General features: G+C 49.6%; 2 protein-coding genes across 3 annotated transcripts; one reads left to right on the top strand and one right to left on the bottom strand.

Annotated features, from left to right (window-relative positions):
* Positions 1 to 2,727: 2,727 nt before the first annotated feature.
* On the top strand, positions 2,728 to 5,236 carry LOC133888828 (glutamate decarboxylase-like). Its single transcript, XM_062329200.1, has 7 exons — positions 2,728 to 2,816; positions 2,911 to 3,115; positions 3,186 to 3,386; positions 3,499 to 3,713; positions 3,800 to 4,053; positions 4,142 to 4,194; positions 4,705 to 5,236. Exons 1-7 carry the CDS (start codon positions 2,728 to 2,730, stop codon positions 5,143 to 5,145), a joined length of 1,458 nt encoding a protein of 485 aa, XP_062185184.1. The 3' UTR covers positions 5,146 to 5,236.
* A 13,392-nt stretch (positions 5,237 to 18,628) lies between these two features.
* On the bottom strand, positions 18,629 to 22,883 carry LOC133887957 (putative lipoxygenase 5). 2 transcript variants are annotated; one of them, XM_062327997.1, is made up of 7 exons: positions 22,216 to 22,883; positions 21,406 to 21,930; positions 20,932 to 21,249; positions 20,713 to 20,798; positions 20,152 to 20,564; positions 19,783 to 20,049; positions 18,629 to 19,651 (listed from the first exon to the last, which is right to left on the bottom strand). In XM_062327997.1, the coding sequence occupies exons 1-7, from the start codon at positions 22,709 to 22,711 to the stop codon at positions 18,898 to 18,900; spliced, it is 2,859 nt and encodes a 952-aa protein (XP_062183981.1). In that variant the 5' UTR covers positions 22,712 to 22,883; the 3' UTR covers positions 18,629 to 18,897. The 2 variants fall into 2 exon arrangements, with proteins under 2 accessions (XP_062183981.1, XP_062183982.1); XM_062327998.1 differs by having other exon boundaries at positions 22,312 to 22,883.
* Between the last annotated feature and the right edge of the window lie 258 nt (positions 22,884 to 23,141).

Raw genomic sequence — 23,141 nt, 5'->3', positions numbered from 1 at the left:
CATTTCTTATTCCAATGTGATGGCACGCTAGTTGCATTTCTTAATCCAACATGACCACACGCTACTTTCTATCGTCCTCACCCATGTATGAACCGTTCACGACAGACTAAAAAAGTATAGCTTACAAAGCTACTTATACACGAAGTGACCGCTTGATAACTCTGTCGGGAGTCTAACTTTAATCACGAAGTGACCACACTACTGAACTTCAACCATTAAACGACATCACCTCTGTCCTGACGTAATCTGTAGAAACGATATGACCGCTCAGTTTTAACCATTAAATGACAACACATGTCTCCTTACGACAAGAAGTGACAACACGGGACAGCTTTTACCAAAAAATAAATGACAACACATGTACCAATACACATGGAATCTCTGTCCAGCATCAATGCCATAACTTTCCCATTCTTCAAGATGGAATCCAATGCTCCTGCCACCCTCTAAGCCCTTTCACTCACTTCTTTCTTCAAGAGGGAATCCAGTGCTCCTGCCTTCCCCCACCATAAATAGCCCAACCTTCATACATTGATGCACCACTCATTTCTCAGATCTCTCAAGTGCAATATCTTCCTCAGCTCCACCAAACCCACCAAGAAAATATTGGGGGATTTTCATCCTTCAAGGGATTGAACCACCGATGTGCTTCTGTGGTGACCGTTACAGGCTTCGCGAGCCGCAGGACATCTCATACACATATGGGTTGCGCTTCTTCATGTGTGCCAACTGCCAATATGACAAGCCTCAACATAGAACATATGAGTATCTACCAGTATAGCAACAAACATCAGCCACATCTTTGCCTATTTCACACCCTGTTTTACTAACATCTCATCTTGTTCTATTTATTCAGTCCACTCCACTGTTCTGTGATTTTATTCAATGGCTCGACATTGAGCAAAATGAGGAACAGAAGCAGTGAGTCGATATGACCATGAGGTGGAGAAGGGAAGCTTACGCACGTCGGGAGTACGAGCAACAGTAAGAGGAATTTCGCCTGAAGCGGCAGGAAGAAGAGCGCATGAGAAAGGAGACGCACGACCATACCGCGGCTCAGGTTCGAGAGGCTGAGAGGGCAAGGAAGCGGGAGAGAGCCCGCCATGCTAAGGCGACAGGTCTCGATGCCCTGCGAAAGGGAAATATCCTAGATGCACTCAGTAGAGAGTATCTAATGTAACCTGACATGTTTCCACTCCCTAAGGCATGTTATGATTAGGAGCGTCGCACTAATAAGTAGGTCTTTGTGCGAACCGTACATACCACCTTTTTTTCTCATCATGTCGTTGTTGTTACAGTCTCATGTAATATTTTTCACCATATGTTTAATCTTATGTTTGTCGCCGTTTGCAACCTCATACCCACGTAATATGCTACGAGTGCTTCACATATACAATTTGTTCACAAATATTAATTTTTTATCCTCCGAATATTACGTAATCTACTCCAAATTCTCGCTTCCTCAGTATACCGTTATCAGTACTCTTCAACCTTTTTAATTCCAAATTTTGCAAAATCCCTATTTCAAATTTTGACCAAATACACTAAATTTTGCAACTTTTATAAAATAATATGCCATAACCGTCCCTTGGGAGGGCGGCAATGTGCTAACCGCCCTCCCACTGGGCAGCAGACCCTACCCGCCCCCTCAGAGGGCGGTTAATAGCCTTGCCGCTCTCTAAGGGGGCGGTTAGGCCACCCGCCCTCTCAGTGAGCGGTAAGGATGCCTAACTGTTCATTTAGAGGGCTACAGCCCTATTAGGGGGCGCGCGGCTACGGAATCTATTTATTTATTTTTTTAATGAAAATATATATATAAAAAAAACTCCGTTTGTAACAAGTGAAGAGGGCGCCTGCACAAAGAAGCTGGGCCATGGTTGTAGAACTATCTAGGCCAACCCAAAATATCACAGTGCTAGTTGGGTTGTGTGAGAGTCGGGCCCAAGAAACAATGTAACAGAGGGGGTGAAAATATTTAGACAGGCGTGTGGAAACAGCGGACTTGAAGAGGAAGAAGGTGGTGTCCATTTTAGTCGACGGAGGCATCTCGGCGATCCCCGATGATGAACTCTTGTACTTCGTAGCCACTACTACCTTATTCTAGTAATCCTACGTCGCAGGTTGCTAACAAAATATTGGGCCGAGCGACCGCAGGCCCTTCAGTTTTCCTCTGGCTTCGTTCTGCTTCGTTTTGTTCTGGGCCGATATTCCGTCGTGGGCCACAACGAACGTCTCCACACGCCGCTCTCTGTCTTAAAATTAGCGTGTGCGCAGCGATTCGTGTGCCAGCCTTCTCTGATTCACGCCGTGGCCTCGGGCTCACGGTCCGCGCCGAAGCGGATCGGAGTCGCTCCTAGCTGTGTGCAACAACATTTGAGCGGACAATGTTCTCGTGCCACACAGTACTCGATGATCGGTCGGACACTCCCGACCTCTGCCGCGAATCGCTACGAGCGGATCGGGGCGAGACCCACCCCGAGTCCAGCGCCGAAAGCCGTGCGCCCCGCCCGGCGTACGAGCGGATGGCGTGGACGGCAGCGCTCCTCTCCGCAAGAACCATGGCGCCCCCACCACGTCGCGCCTATGCCCTCCCACCGCTTATAAAACTTACGACCAGCGCTGCCCTGCTCCATCTCGATCGTGATCTGCGGCGCTACTCGTCTCGAACAATAACCACGTGGCGGCAAAGCCAGAGATCCGTAGCCGCGCGCTGAACCGGCGAGAGAGATGGCGCTGTCCAGGGCGCAGACGAACACCGGCGAGTCCCTGCACTGCTCCACCTTCGCGTCGCGCTACGTGCGGACCGCGCTCCCGAGGTACAGAACGGTGGCGTGTCGCCTTTTGTTAGTTCTGACCTGAGCTGTATATCTGGGCATTGATCCGGCTTGTGCGCCGCTTTGCTGCGTGCAGGTTCAAGATCCCGGAGCAGTCGATCCCGAAGGAGGCGGCGTACCAGATCATCAACGACGAGCTGATGCTGGACGGGAACCCGCGGCTGAACCTGGCGTCCTTCGTGACGACGTGGATGGAGCCCGAGTGCGACAAGCTCATCCAGGCCTCCATCAACAAGAACTACGTCGACATGGACGAGTACCCCGTCACCACCGAGCTCCAGGTACCAAGGATCTATCTGGTCTTTGTTCGTAGTGCCTGACAACATTATCCATTGATTTGTACGCGTACAGAACCGGTGCGTCAACATGATCGCGCATCTCTTCAACGCCCCGATCGGCGACGACGAGACGGCGATCGGGGTGGGGACCGTCGGCTCCTCGGAGGCCATCATGCTGGCCGGGCTGGCGTTCAAGAGGAAGTGGCAGAACAAGATGAAAGCAGAGGGCAAGCCCTACGACAAACCCAACATCGTCACCGGTGCAAACGTTCAGGTACGATACGATGCAGTAGTAACACGATTACCATCGGTCGCGAGTCATGCACTCACGCCCGCCTTACATTACACTACGTACTCTAGAAATGATTTCCTGCTCGTGTGCGTAGGTTTGCTGGGAGAAATTCGCCAGGTACTTCGAGGTGGAGCTGAAGGAGGTGAAGCTTACGGAAGGGTACTACGTGATGGACCCCGACAAGGCCGCGGAGATGGTCGACGAGAACACCATCTGCGTCGCCGCCATCCTCGGCTCCACGCTCAACGGCGAATTCGAGGACGTCAAGCGCCTCAACGACCTGCTCACGGCCAAGAACGCCGAGACAGGGTGCGTAGCTAGCGTACAACAATTGGGGGAGTCACGTTCGGCAATGTAATGCAGATTCGGCTGATATGGGTTTGGTTTTTTGCCAGGTGGGACACTCCGATCCACGTGGACGCGGCGAGCGGCGGGTTCATCGCGCCGTTCCTGTACCCGGAGCTGGAGTGGGACTTCCGGCTGCCGCTGGTGAAGAGCATCAACGTCAGCGGGCACAAGTACGGCCTCGTCTACGCCGGCGTCGGCTGGGTGATCTGGAGGAGCAAGGAGGACCTCCCCGACGAACTCATCTTCCACATCAACTACCTCGGCGCGGACCAGCCCACCTTCACGCTCAACTTCTCCAAAGGTACGCGCTCGCCTCTTTTGCTTTTGTTTGATTTGTTTCAGACTTTCAGTGAGTAACAGTATGTTCATCGATCTGCTCTCTTTGATAGGTTCGAGCCAGATTATTGCACAGTATTACCAGCTCATCCGTCTCGGATTCGAGGTAATTGCAATTTACATCCTTGTGTGATTCTAATTCCAATTCTACCGTTGTATACTTGGAATTTTTATGCGTCAAGAAACTGACGAATGTCTGTGCATGTAGTCTTTGACTGACATCTCCTGAGTTCTGATTTGTTTAATTTCTTGCTTGTTTTTGCAACGAACACATAAAAATGTGTGTTGTTTGTATCTGCAAGCAAACAAACACGCAATTCATGCATTTCAGGTGGTTGTGTTTTCTGTTGGGATTCTCCCAGTCCCAGTACTTCACGCCATCCGAATGTTCTTCAATAGCTATCAACTTCATGCCAATTCTTCAACTGGAAAAGGCAGTACTAGATTATGCACACGTACATATTTTTATTTGTGATTTCCATGAACAAATCAGGACACTCTATAAGTTAGCAAAATTTCAAGTAACTACTCAACACTCCTTGCACCGTCAGATTGTTTGCGTTGATATGAGTTGACCATTGAATCTGCAATTGATTTGGTTTTGTCGCACGCGCAGGGCTACAAGGACGTGATGCAGAACTGCCGCGACAACGCGACGGTGCTGCGCGAGGGCATCGAGAAGATGGGCTATTTCGACGTGGTGTCCAAGGACGCGGGAGTGCCGCTGGTGGCCTTCTCCCTCAAGGACTCGTCCCGGTACACGGTGTTCGAGGTGGCCGAGAGCCTGCGCCGCTTCGGTTGGATCGTGCCGGCCTACACCATGCCCGCCGACGCGGAGCACGTCGCCGTCATGCGCGTCGTCATCCGCGAGGACTTCAGCCGCAGCCTCGCCGAGCGGCTCATCGCGGACCTCAGCAAGACCATGGCGGATATGGACGCGCACGCCGCCAAGAAGGCACCGGAGCCGGCCAAGAAGACGGAGCGCGAGATCGAGAAGGAGGTGACCACCTTCTGGCGGAGGATAGTCGCCAGGAAGAAGAACAGCATAGTCTGCTGAACTCAATGCTGATACGGACGGGCGGATACGCAGTGAAGGAATAATTATTGATCCGAGTGCTTCTTCATGTGCTTTCTTCTTCTTATTTTGTCTCTGTGTTTCCTTTTTTTCTGCGTGGTGTGATTTATGTGAGCTCTTATTTGCCTGTTGGTTTATGTGCGGTTTGGTTGTGCCAATTGACACGGGTTGTAGGCGTACACACACGTCAAGTAGAAGTGCAAGTACAACAATGGAGGTGTCAACAGGAACCACGTCTTAGTATTGTGGTACAGACACTTGGATACACTCTATCTATATATTAAGGTTTAAATCCTAATGCTTATAATTTAAGCATATGAGTGTTTTTAACGAAATTATTTATATGCGTATAATTGAGTGTGCACTCGTGGGTGTATGAGTTTAGTGCAACGTGTAGTGATGTGTGTATGTTATCTATCATGTGAATTAGCAATACTGGTACGTGACAAATGACATAATCAGGTGATGATAATCACCATTATTTCTGAAGCATCTCAAGAATGAGGATACAAATTGTTGAACTAGGGTAGATGTGATATATACAATCATTTATGGGTCGTCATTGAAGAAAGGGTTTGGATAGATATGCATTTATTCCTAGTAATTAATAAATATCGCACATATACTTTCGGTGAATAAGGTTGGTGAAAAATTATTGCAAACCTATAATGATTAATTACTGCCTTAGTTGCATTACTTGTCCCATCTATATAAAAAGGGCAATTGGCTTACATGACACTAATAAAATATGGTTTGGTCATTAGGACACTGATAAATTTTTCTTATTTGCATAACACTGTCTAGTGTCCTACAGACAAAAAACGAGTATCATGCCCATATGAAATTTTTAACAATGTCTTACAAGCAAATTCACGAAAAAATAATGTCCCCCAAACTCTATTCTCTCTAAGAATTTGATTCCCACAGTGCGAAGATTTATGCATGCTCTATATAGTTGTATGGATCGGGCGTGCCATTGATTCTTGTTTGTTTGCACTGTAATTGATCTCTCTTTGGGATTCTTGTTGAATTCTTTTTGGGATAGGAGTTAGCACGACATGGGCATCTTCGATGAGTTGTCTAAAAGGCTGAGGAGCTCTTCATCGACGACCATTATCTCTATGACTACTAGATGTGGGCAGCCAACACTCGATGAGCCTTCAGGATCATAGTAGTGAATATTTTTATCGGAAAGAAATTTCTGCCATGCCGTAAAATAGAAATGAAAACAATCTCTCCCTCCGATGTTATGATGGTACTTTTCTTCACCACTAAAAAAATAACTCTTATTGACATTGGATGCGCTTATCTTTATTCTGCAATTGCATGCACTTCTCATATCGTTGTTGCTTGTTTTCTAAGGTAATAATTAAAGAAAGAAATGCATGACTCGGAACTGTCCCTCTTCACTAGCATCTTTAGATCTTGGGGAATTTCTTACCTTTTATACTTAACTAGCAAGGTGGCCCGTACAAATAGCGCAACTAAATTCATCATAATCCGTTTAATCAAAATAGTAAGTGTAATTTGATTTTGTATGTGATATCATCCTTCATTTACAAAAGACATAAAATCAGTACAAAATAAAACATATTATGCTCCAAACGTAATTTTAGTGCTGCATTGTTATTTGAGGGTGAAAGCTAATGCGTGTATATTTAGAAAAACAAATTAAGTGGAGGCAGCCCAAGTTAGTCGAACAAAGTTCGTATGGTAGTACGGGCGAATGTATATGGTTTATTTGTTTTTCAACTTCTGTGGGATAATATTGTATTCTACACGAATTATATTTTTGGGGTCCAAACTTTATTTGTATAAATTTTGTAGAAATTATACAAATTGATCTTCTATTATTGTATTTAGATATAGAGTTTTGATATAGTTGTATTGTTGGAACATAGTTGTTAGTTTTTGTAATTTCAAATTAGAATTTATTAATTGCAAACTATATTTGCAAAAGTTTGGTTCTTCTCCAAATATATTTTTCTTGCTAGGCAAAATTCTAATATAAAAAATGACGATATGATCAAGGATCTCTAATTGCTTACGATTGCCTGAAATATAAAATAAATAATGTCTTCTTCAAAGCTGATCACGGTAACATCTCCATGTCCAAGCGTCTATATTTTATTAATTGCCCGTCCAATTGCACAATATTTTTCTTTTGCTGCTCCTATCAGTTGCTTATTGGTTGTGGTACAAAGATTATCTTATAACCCCAATTAATTACTTGTGGTTGTACCGGAAAGATCATGCACTAAATATGGAAAAAAATGTAAGCAAATACTTCAAACAAATTGTATTCTAAATATAGAGTATTGTGTTAGCCCTTTTTACGATGCGTGTGAAGCTAACACAGTGTATAAAAGAGATATCAGATACTTAAAACTTGCATAAATTACAGCACGACCTCTCTTGCTCATGTTGATTCCTTACCTCCTCTCGAGCTTGCTGCTGCTCCCTCAACGACCATAGGGACGACCTTGCAACAGTGAAGCACGACATGATTGTAGCAAAATAGAAACTTTTTAGACAAATTGAAACTCCCTGCCTGAACCACATGAATCATAGACAAAATCAAATCCAAATGGGCTCGTTAAGCTTCGGTAAACCTTTTGCTGCTTGTGTGGCTCCGTTTCTTGTGTTGTTGTGGGTTGTTCCGAATGTATTTTGGCCTAAAATTTTTGAGGAAAGGATGGAAGGAAAGGAACAACCTTCAAATCGAGCACCATCACGGACGGCCTCGATGAGCTCGACTGCAGCGGATGGATTGGCAAGCTCGGCAGCGTTGCAGCGCTACCACTCGTACTCACAACGTTGAAGTTGTTGCTTGCTTACTTGGTGACCATGGCTGCTTTCTTGCTCAGTGCCCACCACAGCTAGCTTCTTACATACATCGGGGAGAGGAGAGGGGAAGAAGCAAGATGCAATTCTTGCCCAACCTTGCCCTAGCAAAGAAACCTTGCCCTCTCGGAGCCAACCGATCCGTTTGGCGAGTGTTAGCAGCTCTAGAGTTGTCATGGGGCTGCTCCCCCAGATGTCAATGACCTATACCGACGCGCTCGGCATACTAATGTTGTCCAATGAGTTGTCTGCCGCAGGGTAGAACCGCTCCTCTTTCTAGCCTGATCGCGATGACTTGAGGCCCACCTCGATGTTGGAGTCCGCAGCGCCATCGCGGAGACGGAACCCGCAACTTCTGGTGTCCAACCCGGTCACCGACCGGTAAAGGTGGCCAAGTGGGCTGGGCCAAATGGGCTAGCATGAGGCATGGCCATTTCAGCCTGACCTAGGCATGGCCCGGCACAGCGGCTAACGGGCCAGGCCGGCACGGCACGACGGCTTGGGCCGTGCCTGGACTGGAGCCACGACATGACGGGCCGGCACGGTATGACCCATTTAGCTGTTTCTATTTTTGTAATATCTTATATAATTTGTTTAGATCTAATACCATATAGGATATGTGATACAATGGTAGTGTGTTTAATTCCCAAGCAGAAGGTCGTGTGTTCGATTCCGGGTGAAAGCAAGTTTTTGTGATTTTTCTAATTTTTCCACAGGCTGACGGGCAAAAAAAGGTCGTCGGGCTTACCGTGCCGCTGACCAGTACAGCATGACCCGATCTTAAGTGGGTCATGCATGGGCTAGAGTCGCGGCACGTGGGTTGTCACGGCATGACCCGTTTAGCTAACGGGCCTAAACGGGCCGTGCCTAAACGGGTCGTGCCTCAATGGGCTCGTGTCGTGCTGGGCTGGGCCGCCCATTTGGCCACCTCTGCTGACCGGCATGTGCAGAAGAACCAGAAGAGGTCTAGGCATGGATCGACTCTCATTAAGTTCTCACACAGATGAGCAAAAATGCTCAGTATGAGAATGGAATTGGTGTTGAGATGGAGGTAGCATATATCGTAGAAGGAGATGATGCTGGTGAATAACTCAGAAAAAGGTGGCACAAGGCCGACCAAGAAGAAATAGACGAGCATCATAATCTCTCCCTGGTGGGGAGCGGGCTCTCCCTGGAGTGGTACCTAGAGGACAGGCAGCGAGTAAGCAGACCACCATCATGCATATGCTTCAGCCTCGCCACATCGCACTTGGATTTTGGGAAGGCGGGCTCACTGCCGGTGCACGCCATCGGACAACGGGGATAGATGCTTTGATGGCAAGATCGGAGGTAGAGATGATAGGCTTTGGGCACGGAAGCTTGGAGGCTAAGGGAAACGACAGAAAGGTTCGTGAGGAACCTCTACACTACAATTTAAAGGGGCACTATTATATCTCAACCGCCGCAAGATCTGGTCCTTTCGAATTTTGAGAGTCCACACTTGGGGAATCAAAATTCCTTTAGGTCTGGCACCATTTCATTTTTTCCTTCACAACCACAAGACGCATAGTGACCACGAATATCTACGCCAAACCACTCAATCTGTCATATCCGAGATGGAGCTTGGGGGCTACTATAGTGTAATAGGTAAGCGGGTGCCCCACCGGGTGGGCCACACGCTACCAAATATCAGTCGATTGTTGATATCCTCGAGACCATGGCTTTACCCCATGACCAGGGTGGGGCTCAGTTGGCCAGTTCTCTAGTCGAAGGAGAAGACCCTGCAACCAGTCCTTGCTGGTCATAGGGCAGGTACTTACCTAACTAGTCAAATCATATCAAATATTGTTCACTCAAGTTTTTTCCTTTCGCAGGCACCTCCTTTCGGCGAGCATGGTCATAGACAGGCGTAAAGTTGGAGTGACTCGTTCCGCAGCATTTAGTGCTACGGGATGGCCTCATAGGCGAGCGTGACAGCGCTCGGTAGACGTGACAAGGCATGTAGGGTGACTAAGGTAGGTTGGGTGTGTATTCCCTCCGTAATGATGACATAGGAGTAGTTGGTTTCATCAGGAGTAGATCAGCTACAGAGTTTGGCATAATCTATTTGTATGTACTCATTTTCCCTTGTTATATAAAGGGAGATGACCTAACTTATAAAGAAAGACATTCTGAAACAAGTTTATCCAATCCATAAGAAAATACACATGATATAGGGATATTATCCCACGGGAGGTCTGAACCTGGATAATATCTCGCGTTCTTGTGCCCAACCGATTCCACCATAAAGAAGCACCGATCAATATGCACGTCATCCGGTACACCCCGAATTCATTATCAGGGATTATCCCACGACACTGAAGCACAAGCGGCACACTGAAAAAGTGAAATCCTCCCAGCACGGTAGCACCTCGACCAGCCTTAAGGGCCCTCTCGCAGTCTCGCGCACGCCGCATGCACTAGGAGTGGTCGACACCGGCAGCGCGACAGCAGCAATGACAACCCCTCAAATTTGTTGCGCTGCACGCATGGCAATAACAAGTATTTGAGACACCTGATGTCCAGTGAGTCTACCTAAGCCATGCCCTGGCATCGCCCTTGGTGTACGTTGGGCAATCATCTGGTTCGCACATGCATTGCCAAGCTGACTTCCGCCCACCCTCCCTCTTTAGCCGTAAATAGTGGACCCCGCACAACAATGTGTCTACCTTGTTGTTGCGCCACCGCCGCTAGGGTTAGTGTCAAGGAGCGAGGGTTTGGGTTCTGGATGGATTGGGATGAGCTTAGAGGGATGGTCAAGGCATGGTGCCATAGAAGCTGCGAGAGGTAGGAGGGTAGTGAGCGGAGCCTGTGGTCGGGAGGCAAAGGAGAGTCCTGTAAAGGTTAATGCGGCGGCGACAACAACGAATCTAACCGCAAAAGATCCGTGAAGACAGAGGAGGAGGGTGGGACGGGTGAGAGTGTGGTGGAGAGCACGTCGTGATGAATGTGGCACGTGCGTGTGTGCTCAACAGCGGGAGTGAGAGCTCACCGGAGTGGGTAGGAAAACAGAAAGAGAAAGAAAATAGGAGGGTGATAAGCGGAGGCCAGCAAGAAATAGCCCAGTCAACCCCTAACAGCCCCATGTACATCCGTGCACCGAACATTTTGCACGGCCGACGATAGCGAGCACCAGACTTCTGGCCGCGGCGGCCCTGACCAGCCTGCTACCCACGTAGTAGGAAACGGGCGTGCGCGGGATCACGTCATGCCGCGATGCGTGGTACACGGGCTTGGAGTGGCCACGTTGGAGTTACCAAGCTCGACACAAGTTTTGGTGCGGTCGATCAGGTTTGAGCCTACAGAACAAAGGCCGCGCTGCTCGGCAGTTGGCAGGCGGTCTAAACCTGGACCGGTGGGCTTGGTGGGCCTCAATGCAATTTACATAGGCTACAAGAAACTAGAAAGATCAACGACCCAGCAATTTAGGATCACGCAACAAAACGGCCCACGAGCCATTCGGTGAGGGGTAAACAAGTAAATTCACGATCGCTAGGGTTTGCATTCCCCGCCGGCAGCTGCTCTATATAATCGCACGCCTGACTTCTAACGTTGCAGTCTACCTCGCCCGCCGCCGCTCTTCTTCTCCGCCTGCTTCCGAAGTTCAGAAGCCGATTGATGTCCTTATTTTGGTTTTCTCTCTGTCTCTGTTCGTTTCTTTGATGGTTCTAGATCCGTCGGTGCTTCGATTCTGCGTTAGACGATGATGATTTGCTCATACATACCATCAAACTCTGAGATCATACTATGTGTTGATTGCACAAATCTTTCGTGAGTCTAATGCGATTTCGTCCAGTCGCCGACATGGTTTTTGCATAAGCTATGGTCGTTTTCGGTTTCTAGATTTGAGGCAATAAATTAGAGTCTCTGATGCGCTTCTTTCGATAGCGTTTTCAGCGCTGTACGTTGCCTAGAGTAATTGGGCTAAGATTCTGGCGCTCGCCATCCTCTTGTATGGCTTGTCGCATTCAACTTGCCCATACAGTTCTTTGACCTGCTAGTTTTTTCTTTTGAAAATAAATATGCTTTGATTTCTAACGATATTTGCTCTGTTTCATGGTTCTATTTTATTTGTTTGTACTCTTGTTTTATTTTTTCTTGCTGATGCTTGTTGAATACATCCATCGCTTATACGTTATGGTGGTTGGTTTGTCAATCTGCTGCAATAGAAAAGAACCGTGAATAGAAGGGGGTGCTGATCTACCAAGTACCGAACGCTGGATCTAAAAGGGCGATATGCACATCTTGAGATCTTGAAATTTATTAAACCCGAACGTTTGCCAAAACAAATCATGACTAGGAAACTAAAAGCAAGCTTATTGTTTTGGCTTCTGGTATCTCAGGACAATTAGATATGATTGGGGCATTTGATTTTAGCCACTTAGATATTTATTAGAGTGTTCAATTTATCATTCGGTTTAGGAATTATTTATCAGTTTGTAATGACTAAGAATGACGACGTGAATAAATGTCCTAATAATTTATTTTAAAATAGAAATTTTTATTGTTATTCAACGCACTTAAAATTAAAGTGTAATAAAAAATAGTGGAAACGCAGAGTTTAACCTAAAAGATCCATTTAAAACAAAAATTCAAAGAATTTGAAGATCCAATCAAAAGCTGGTGTTATGGTTTTACAGTAAATCAATTTATAATTTATCTACATACAAAATTTGGAACTTGAGAAGAAAAAATTTAAAATCAAAGATAAAATCACCCATTAATTTTTTTTTTCAAATTGATAATCTAGAGCTTAAAAATTCTTTAAATTCATAATCATGAGTATACACTTGTATTGATTTTTACGACTTTAGTAATAAGAAAGATAGTTTTAAAATGTGCTGAAAATTCACTAAATAATTAAAACGAAAATCATAATAAAATACCAAAATCTTGCAAACTTGTAAAAAAAACTAATGGAGATAAATTAAAAGAAGAATTTAAGCATATATAAAAACATATTTTATTACTGATTACTGAAGAGCTTAATCCTATTTTATACGGATTATAAATATTTTTCACTTAAAACCCATATAATATGTAAATTAAATATTAATTTTTTTTCTCTAAAACTAACATTAGGTTCTTAAATGAGTGACATAATAGTTTTAAGTGGTTGGTTTTTTCTCCTATAGTAACTCTAAATTTTTTAGTTTTTTCTAAATACACCTCTTTTATAGTACATTTTTATTTACTACTGAGAATATTTTAGTTTATTTATTTTTCTATATTAATCGGATGTTTGTGGTGTTTTTACGACTTAGTTTTGTCTCGATGTAAACTTCACGATAATATCACGTATTACTCAAATGTTCTCACGGTTTTGAAGCAACCTGTGAAATCCTAGCATTTTTTCAAAACGTGACAAACAGTGACTTGTTTGCACCTAAAGTAAACGCTCTGATGATAACGCGTATCCTCCATTTTAAGATTTTGACCGTCGGTAAGTTTCTTCCGCTCTCGATCCTCCTAACCATCTTATCACTTACATCGATATCCTCTTAACTGATTTTATCAACATGTCATCTTCATTCTCTATTTTATACTTTGTTTAATCTTTATGTGTACAGCTAGAATCACATTTGACTCTGTCCGACCCTACTTAATCGTTGCATTCGTCACCTGCACATCATGAAACAAGCAAACACATTTTTTTCATACTTCAAAACATCTACAGATTAGCAAAAAATCAGAAACATCAACTCAAGGTACATCCTGCGGAAAACGTGAACACTGGATGTTTGAGTGTGTTCTGTTTCTGAACACCGGATCATCCAGTAAGTGTAACACTATCTGTTTTAGAAAATTTTCTCTCTGCAAAAAAAAAAGGTTCAGTGAAGGCTTTCGGTGATTTATGTCCATCACTGGATAATCCGGTGTGTGCTAATCCACTGAACCACCTTTTTATAACCTCTCTGCAACAAAAGTTCCGGTGCATTCTCAGGTATTCACAATCTCAGCATCAGACTATCCGGCTATTTCGCACAAGGTAAACTCGCGTTGAGTTTGTATTGGAAACTGTGTATGGAATGTTTGCGGGCGTGCCAATATACAAAATATATAAGAGATAGGAGAATATAATAATTGAAACATGTAAACTTCGTTCATTCATGTCGAAATCATAAAGTACAATTTCTCATTATACAATTTATTCCACAACGCACATGCTATCCGACTTTTTGATATTCTTTAGCGATTGCTTTGTTTTGATTCTCAGGGCTTTGTGAAGCTCTCCGGTTAATTACGCCCGTCCTTGGGCTACCTCCATTTAAGCTGCGTTGGCGGTCGTCCTATTGAGGTCGTCTCCGAGTCTGCATGGCTATAGTCACACGTAACACAGACCAATCAAATTAAATGTTAGAAACAAAAGCAATAAAGAAGACGGGATAATAGCGTAGAATGAGCTTTTTGAACTGTTTATATATCTCGGATCATCATTGGCCACATAGACCTTAGAATTGTGTTTATATGAAGAAGTGAGCTAGGAGCGTGGCATGACACATAGCTACAATCGGAAGTGGCAGCTTGGCCACAACTAGGAGCTCTGACGTCGTGCTTGACTCACTAAACTCCACTTCGAGCCTCAGACTTGTCCTCATCGGCTGTCTTCATAGGCAACAGGCAACGAGCCACATAGGCAAAAGCCACAAAGGCGGGATGATCACTTGTGGGCCACGCAGGCTCCTATCGTAATGGCACACATATTTTCTGTGATCGTCATGATCGGACAGCCACGTAGGCATTATATCACAAAGGTGAAAACCATAAAGGGAAAGCCACACAAGCCGGGTGATCACACATCTCGGTACTGCTTGCTCACAGATTTCAGGGGGGCAACATGTACAGCTTCCCTCCACAGTAACAGTAGTGGTAATTGGAACCGGCAATAAAGAAGGAATTGGCCACTGGGCAGTTAACTAAGCTAATAGCAGAAAAATGGTAATAGGATTATGCCACAATGAGAGCCGTACATCAGGAAGGCAACACCAAAAGGGCAGCTCCACTTATCAACGTATCAGAGTAACTGCCAAGTCCTATCAACAGCATGGCTCCAACCGAACCAACAACAGCCAAATGCCACGACTAGAACAAAAATGAGCAAAGATGATAGCTCATGCAAATCCCATGGGTGGGGGCGATGATAGCAGGCTGCCCACCAACAATACTTCTACTGATCAAACCATCAAAGCAAAGATAACCCATCTCAGAGGAGTAATGTAACATCATCAGGAACTAGCATGCATTAGGGGCTTAGAGCAGGAGTGGAGCACTAGTGCTCAAGCATGTTGGCAACCAGACAGTGAAGCAGCCGGACTCTAGAGAGAGAGAGAAGCACAATGACACGCATGGGCGACACGACGGAAAGGCTATCACGACCCGTGGCCAGAGCTCGGAATTCACTGGCGCATGACCGGAGTACAAGACTTCGACGGTGCACGATTGAAACCCAGAACTTCTTACGGCACACGGCCTGAGCTCAAGTGTCTATGGCACAAAGGGCTCGCTCTTCTTCTCTGGGCGCAGCGAGTAGCGGGAGGGGTCGACGCATCTTCGGCCGGGGCGTAAGCCCAGGCGGCGGTAGGTGCAGCAGCGACCAGCTGGGCCTCGATAGAGTACATGGTAGGGCTTTCGGTCAACTTTCTTCCTTATCAGTGGTGGCAGCAGCAGGGATGGGCGGCGGTAGAGGCCCGTTGGCACGCGACAGGGTGTGCAGGCAGAACAACGGCGTGGCACAGCGACAACAGGGCGGCGCAAGGGCTTTGGCCCTCTTCTCCACGGTGGGCATCCACCACTAAGGCAGCTCGCAGAGCGGCGGCCAGGAACTCAGAAGGGCACACATGGCTCGGTGACGCGAACAAGGCTTCAGGCGGCGGCCAGGTGAACGGCGCGCAGGCCTTCGGCCAGGGACTTCACCCCTTTTCTTTTCCTTCGACGATGGCAGCAGCAGGTCGGGCAGTAGGGATGACGGCGCGACACCATGTCGGTGCGTGCAGGTGCTCAGCCCAGTAGGGCTTCGCCCCCTTCTCCATTAGCCCCCTCCCGATCTGAAACGAGTCGATTCCTTTATATATGTGGCTATAGTGAAGATATAGAGATCGAATTCGGTTGGGATTTGGGGCTAGCTAGATTCAATTTGGTTGGAATAGATGAGGATTCGAGTTTGACTCGTATAGTGTCGGTGTATCAGGAACCAGGGGTCCCTGAGTCCCGAGACCGGGCCGGCCATCCGCCACGTGTCACCATCCCGCGAGGTCCACCCTGCAGGATGAGAAGAAACTAAGTTCCGGGAAGAAAGTGCTCGGAGGGGTTCTCACTTACCCCCGAGTACTGTAGTCCCCCGATGATCCAAACAGCCAAGTGCTCGGGAGAGAGTGCTCGGGGCTGCACGTGGCAGCCCCCGAGGACTCGGTTCCCCGAAGGTCTCACCGAAGTGCTCGGGAGAGAGTGCTCGGGGCTGCACGTGGCAGCCCCCGAGGACTCGGTTCCCCGAAGGTCTCACCGAAGTGCTCGGGGCTGCACGTGGCAGCCCCCGAGGACTCGGTTCCCCGAAGGTCTTACCGAAGTACTCGGGAGAGAGTGCTCGGGGCTGCACATGGCAGCCCCCGAGGACTCGGTGCCCCGAAGGTCTCACCGAAGTGCTCGGGAGAGAGTGCTCGGGGCTGCACGTGGCCGCCCCCGAGCGCCAGGTTCCCCGAAGGTTCGCACAAGATCGCCCGACGACCCAAAGGGTCCCACCGGCGGGGTGTCAGCCAGTCAAAGGTCCAATGCCGCATTTAATAGGCACGCGCGGCCTGACATCCTGACATTCTCAGCTGCCCACGCCCTAGTGTCAGACCCTGCCAAGCTTTGGCAGGGGGGCGTGGGTCCATTAAATGCACGGGTCCCGTCCCGTTTCATCCGGGTGCCTCGGGATAACGTTGCCAGGATCGAAACGCTCCGCCTGCCACCCTGCCCTGGCAGAAGAACAAGACAGAGTGGGCGCACCGGGCGCCTCTATGGCTGCCTGGTGGACCCTCTTAATGGCGCCGAAGGACATCCACAGTGGCGGGTGGTCGGATGCACGCCGCATTTTTCCACCGCCCCTGTCACTTCGCCAAGACGGAATGATGGCGCCTTTCTCCGTGGCACCTTGGCACTCGCGCCCCCTCTTTCCCATTCAGGATAAGTCGAGGTCGGCGCGCCTATAAAAGGAAAGGATGGAGAACACATGAAGACCAGTCCAGATCAGACGAGACAGCACAAACAGGAGACCTAGAAGAAGCGCGACGAACATGATAGAACAAGAACATCTCAAACAAGCTCGAACAGAGCTAGAACACGGGAGCCTCAAGCTCTCTATAGGCGACACGCCCTTGTAACCAGATACATCCTTGAAGAATTCCCTTCAAGGAAAGATATAACGCTCACACAGGAGTAGGGAGTTACGCCCTCGTGCGGCCCGAACCTGTCTAAACCCCGGTGCATCTATCTCTTTTTTGCACTAGGTCGATCATCCCCCACCACCAGCCGTTGCATTTATTTCTGTTTCCATTTATTTCCCCGATGAGCTCGTTCAGGATCATCCCCCCGGCCGAATCTTTAAAAAGGGGTCTCTCGGAATCCCTGCGACAGGAGTTCATCCTCCGACATATAGGGATAAGGTGGGGATTCAACTGAGGATCCACGGTTGATCCCGTTTGACAACTTCCAGATGATCTTCCCTTTGTACCTGAGCTTGACTCATGCGGATCTTGCGGCTTGGTTTGGAGAGGAGATGGCTTTGCTAGGGAGATCGTGAGGAAGAAGATGATATGGCGAGCTGGGCTTTTGCGACAGGGAAGAAAATAGTGTGGGCTGCCTGGTCTTGGCCCAGTCGAAGAGAAAGGAGAAGAACATGGGCCAGCCTGCAGTGAAGAAAAGAGAGGGCACGTGTTCATTTGCTGAAACTGAAAGCAAACAGGCCCATTTGTTCTTCACTTTTTTTTTATTGATTGTGATATATATGTGTATATATTGGTGACAAAATATCATTCTACACCGGTGTATATAATCAAACTTGGCGCCAATAATCTCCTCTCTGTAGAAAATACTTTGGCGCTCTCAATGTCCATCACTGAACCATTCGGTGTTTACTTTCATTTCTGCTTCAGCATTAAAAAGGCTCCGGTGATACCATCCTGTGTAGCCACCGTACTCACCGGATATTCCGGTGCATTGATCTCCAATTTCGCTCAAAAAATTTGCTCTATACAAGAAATAGTCCGATGAGTATATACTGTGAACACCAGAACTTCCGGTAAACACCGGAACTTTCAGCGTGTTTAATTTTTCTACGTACAGAGAATAATTCGTCAATTCCAAACACCGTCAACTCGAGTTAGACATAAATAAGAATAAACATCCATAAACATATGCTAACCAAATTTACGACACATCAACGGTTGTCAATGTCTCATCACATATAAACCAATGCACTTCTTTATTTAATTTCTCATATTATCGCTTTTGTTAGAGTGGTAAAAAAATAAATATTCTAATATGATTTAGAAAGTAAAAACGCTTAGAGATTAAGCATGCCAAAACAAGAGAGTGCACAGTGTCGTTTATAGATACTGAACAAGTGTGCCAGAGAACTCTATATATTCGTATTTCCATTGATTGTTTTTCTATATATATGACAAGTTATTTACACCAATTCTACATTATCAGCTGCCTCCATCCCCTTGTCAAAAATCAAGTTCCTCCTATTCTTACCCAAATCAATGGAAATTTGCCCATGAGAACCAAAGCAAAAATCATTTGCTCCTACTTAGATTTTTTGCCGCCCGAGTATAATGCGTGGAAAATTTCCACTGCAAATCATCTCGTTATCTGACCATGGCCGAACTGAGGCTAAATGGTGACGCTGTTCGGAACGCCTCGGCAGGTGATGCCCGGCCCTGACGACGGCGCCATGAGCTCGTACGGCAGCACGCCGGCGCCGCACCGGTTGCGCCGTGCCGTGTCGGCGTTGCGCCGCTCCATCTCCTCCTCGGCGCGGCGCACGTCGTCCGCGAACTCGCGCGCGGCAGCCAGCGCGGTTGGGTCCGCCGTCCACTCCTCGTCGGGGCGCTCCCCGAGGTACTCCTCGTCGGCGGAGTGCGTGGACAGCGTGTCGATGACCGTCATGAACGTTGTGGTCTGCGTCAGGCTGGGCAGCGCCGAGAGGAAGAACCGGTGCGGGTCCGCCACCAGGTGCGCGTACTCCGGGTCGCCCTCGGCCGGCACCAGCCGCCGCATCAGCGGCGGACGGTTCGGGATGTACCCGCCCAGCGGGTACTGCCCGAAGTTGAGCGCCGCGTGCTGCGCCGAGGTGAGCCACAGCAGCGTTGTGAGCAGGGACGCGAGGTCGGAGGGCGTCGAGAGGCGCGGCCACCAGGGCGCGTCGCGCTTGTCTTCGTGGCCCGTCTGCACGGCCTCGGTGTACCACGACTGCAGCTCGCGGTCGCCTTGCACGGCCACGTCATCCGGGTAGTAGACCGCCACGTAGGCATCACACCACCGCGAGATGGCGGACCAAAGGAGCAGCCCGTCGGTGGCGTACGGGTAGTCCTCGATGAGCAGCCGGATCCCGTGCGGCTGCGTCGGGTCCTCCACGGCCATGCCTCTGTCAATAAAAAAAAAACAAGCGAATTGAGCGCCCAGCCCATTTCTGTTGCACTCGCGCAGGTATAGCAACATGCAAAACCAGAGACATTTCAGGTGATGATGATGCAGTGAACAGAGTAATGTGTGTACCTTCTGATGAGATCGGCGGGGAGGCCCTCCTGGTCGAGCCGCCAGAGCTCCCGGTACGCGAACGCGCTCATCTCCATGCAGTAGCGTCCAGGGGTGAAGCCCGACTCGATGACGCCGTCGCCGTTGATGAGGATCTGCCGCGCCAGCGCGTTGATCTTGAGCGTGTACCGCATGTGCGGCTTGAGCAGCTTGAAGATCGGGTGCATCGCGCTCATCTGCCGGTGCGCCGCGATGATGAAGGGCTCCATGCACGCGTGCGTCCTCAGCCTGCACATGCAGCCCATCGGTCGGACAGTTGAGTTCCTCTGTATCCACAGCTCACGGAATGCATTCGCAAACGCATAAGCAGTGTCGTGTTCAGAGGCGTACCAGTGGTTAATGAGCTGGTGGACGCCGGCGTCGTTGGAGCAGACGTGTGCCTTGGCGAGCTGCCAAAGCCAGTTGCTGGTTGCGTCGGTGGGCGGCGTGAACACCCGCTTTGCGCGCTTGCAGACGTCGGTCATCGGCGGCAGGCACAGCTCGATCGCGATGGGCTTCAGCGTGCCCGTGGCCGTCAGGAAGAAGAGCGTGCGCGTGCCGTAGGCCTTCCGCCCGTCCTGCGAATTGATCCGGTCCAGGAACGGCAGGAAGATGTCGTGGAAGTCCAGCATGTACAGCCTGTTGTCCTGCAGCGCCTGCTGCACCGACATGCCGTCGAGCTGCCCGATGATGTGGTCCTCTTTGATGGCCGACTCCGGCGGGCCGTACACGGCTGGGTCGAGCTTGCTAACCGGCGGGAACGCCTGGAAACATGCAAAAATCGAACGAGTAAGCACTGCTGCGTCTTTCGGCTCCACTCCGCGTACAGTACAGCAACAGCTGGGGCCGTCGAGCTCTGGTTCGGCAGTTTCAGAGTAGTGACGTGTTGGGCGTGACAGGGACGCAGGTTACCTGAAGACGCTCGATGTTGACGGGGTTGATGCCAGCCAGCGCCTGCCGCGCGAACTCGTCGTCGCGCAGCCACGCGAACTTGTCCTCTGCCACACGGAAGGGGAGAAAACACAAACGACAGCGTCAGTACAACAATGCCGCCGTGCTCCGTATCTTATCGTATCGTATCGTATCTCCATGAATCATCGACGAAGGAGGATGCATGGTTTGCTCGCTTACTCTTGATGATGTCGGGAGTATCGTAGCGGAGGAGGCCCTCGCTGTTCTCCTGAATCTTGCGCACGAAGGGGATCTTCTGGAACAGCTGGTCCTGCAGCGCCTGCTTCATCCGGAGGCCCTCCTTGAAGAGGTTGTCGACGTCGTGGAAGCCGGCGAAGTCCCGGATGTCCGGCGACACGGAGCTCACCAGCAGCGGCATGAAGTTATGGAGAAGCGCCTTGAGCGCGCCCTCCGACAGCATCTCGTTCTTGCCCTCCTCGAACTCCTCATCCCGCGACACGTAGATGGGCTCCGGGTACTCCACCCTGCTCTCCGCGCGTTCGTCTGCAAAAGTCGCGGAACGTTAGCGTCAACGTCGGCGCGATCGGGTGGTTTAGATACGAAAGGTACGCCGGCCATGTCAGGGAGGCCACTGTTACTGTCGGGGAATTTATTGGGCAGATGACGGTGGTGACCAGTGAGCGGAAAAGCGAGGCTTGCCTGTGACGGTCCGGGGCCGGCCAGTCCGCATCCGCCGCGGGTACGGCAGCTGCTCGCCGCCGAGGACGGGGCGCGCGAACTCGGCGCCCTTGTCCGGGTGGCCGAGGTCGTTGTACACGTCATAGTCGTACACCCGATCGGTGGTCCTGCGCTCGCCGGCGCCGTCGCCCCTCAGGTGGGTGAGCTCCTGCCGCCGGAGCTCCCGCAGCCCCGGTGGAGTCTCGGACGGCAGGTACGGCTTGTTGGTAAAGAACACGCGCGGGTTGCGGTCCACGCGGCTGGGCTGGACCCACGAGTTGCAGGTGAAGTGCGCGGGGCCCGATGGGAAGCCTTCGACGACGATGCTCTCGATGAAGAACTCGCGCGTGTGCCGGTTGAGCACGGTCACCGCGCCCGGCTCGCCGAAGGCCGCGTCGACGGTGAACTCCGCCGTGTACACCACCCGCTCCGCCTTGACGTCCTTCTTCTCGAACCAGCCCACCAGCCCGGATCGCTTGCTCTTCTTGGGGCCCCCTTTTCCTGTCATCACATCGGCAATGATTCACTCAGTCAGCTTAATGCTCTGCTTTTCAGAATTCGATATAAATATGATTACGGTGCATCCGTACGGTGCCGATGAGAGGGTAAAAATCGCGGCTTGAAACAAATCAAATCAAGAGAGGGATGGGGTGCTCCATGTGATGGTCCATTTGGAACAGATGACAAGCCCCCCCTAGGTCAAGACGCACCATAATATTCTCGCCCAGTTGCTTCGGAAGCGAGGAGAGAAGGAAAAAAGGAAAGAAAAAGGAAGGCAAATCGTGCTAGTACAATTCGAAGATGCAACGCAACGTGGAATTCCAAGGGCGAGATGAGCCGGCCGCGTCGCGGAGGCGGCGGCGGCGGGGGCGGAAGTCTTACTTGGATCGGTCTCCGTGCTGATGAGCTCGAGGAGTACGCTCCGGCCGACCCTGTCAGCGTACGCGTCCAGCAGCTCGACGACCCGCTGCTTGGCGTCCTCCTTCCGCCTCCGCCGCACCGTCACCACGGCCCGCGCCGCCACGCTCTGCGGGTGCGGCTCCGGCGTCGCAGCCCCCGACCCGGCCCTCTCCGCCGGCGCCGGCGTCACGACGACCCGCTCGGCCAGGGCTCCCACCGTCGCCGTCGACCTCAGCGACCCCCTCCTCTGCCCGCTCCCCTGCCTCCCGACCGCGAGGCTCGCGGCGAAACAGGGCCCACCTATCCGATCCCGGCCCGCCGCCGCCGCACCGGCAGAGCCCGGTAAGAATGATCTCCCGGCCAGCAGCTCCATCGACGTCATGTACGGAGGTGGAACCTTCCCTCCGCCTCGATCGTAGCAGTTAAGGTTGGCACACAGCAAGATTTCCGGTCAAAACACCTCGCTCTCGTGGGTTGGGGGAGGAAAGAATTGTTTTTTTCACTCTCTGGTTCTTCGACCAGCCTCTGTTCCGTGGGATGGGCCGGGAGCAGCATTATATATAGGCGTGGGATGGCCGACCGCTCATGAGTTAATTAAACACCCGGCGGCTCGTCAGCTCGCGAGCGGTAAATGCCAGAGCAACCACCGAGCGCGTCCGCCGCGCGGGCCACATGTATTGCATGCGCGAGGGGGAGAAAAGGACATGGAGCTGCGGGGCCGAGGCTTCGGCTCAGGTGAGGTGGTGTGCAGAATTTTAGGTATCATGGTGTAACTTTTATCTTAGGAATTAAAAAGGCACGATATACTCGCT

Source organism: Phragmites australis, chromosome 13 (genome assembly GCF_958298935.1).
Source record: "Phragmites australis chromosome 13, lpPhrAust1.1, whole genome shotgun sequence".
NCBI lineage: Eukaryota > Viridiplantae > Streptophyta > Magnoliopsida > Poales > Poaceae > Phragmites > Phragmites australis.
This window is presented reverse-complemented; position numbering and strand designations above follow the sequence as displayed.

What these genes read in the sequence shown, in the direction of transcription:
- LOC133888828 (XM_062329200.1), top strand. Translation starts at nt 2,728, where the DNA reads ATGGCGCTGTCCAGGGCGCAGACGAACACCGGCGAGTCCCTGCACTGC. An exon ending in TCACCGGTGCAAACGTTCAG is followed by an intron (nt 3,387 to 3,498) that starts GTACGATACGAT and finishes TCGTGTGCGTAG; the next exon opens with GTTTGCTGGGAGAAATTCGC. An exon ending in TCATCCGTCTCGGATTCGAG is followed by an intron (nt 4,195 to 4,704) that starts GTAATTGCAATT and finishes TCGCACGCGCAG; the next exon opens with GGCTACAAGGACGTGATGCA.
- LOC133887957 (XM_062327997.1), bottom strand. Translation starts at nt 22,711, where the DNA reads ATGACGTCGATGGAGCTGCTGGCCGGGAGATCATTCTTACCGGGCTCT. An exon ending in TGCATCTTCGAATTGTACTA is followed by an intron (nt 21,931 to 22,215) that starts GCACGATTTGCC and finishes ATGTGATGACAG; the next exon opens with GAAAAGGGGGCCCCAAGAAG. An exon ending in CCCGCCGATCTCATCAGAAG is followed by an intron (nt 19,652 to 19,782) that starts GTACACACATTA and finishes TTTTATTGACAG; the next exon opens with AGGCATGGCCGTGGAGGACC.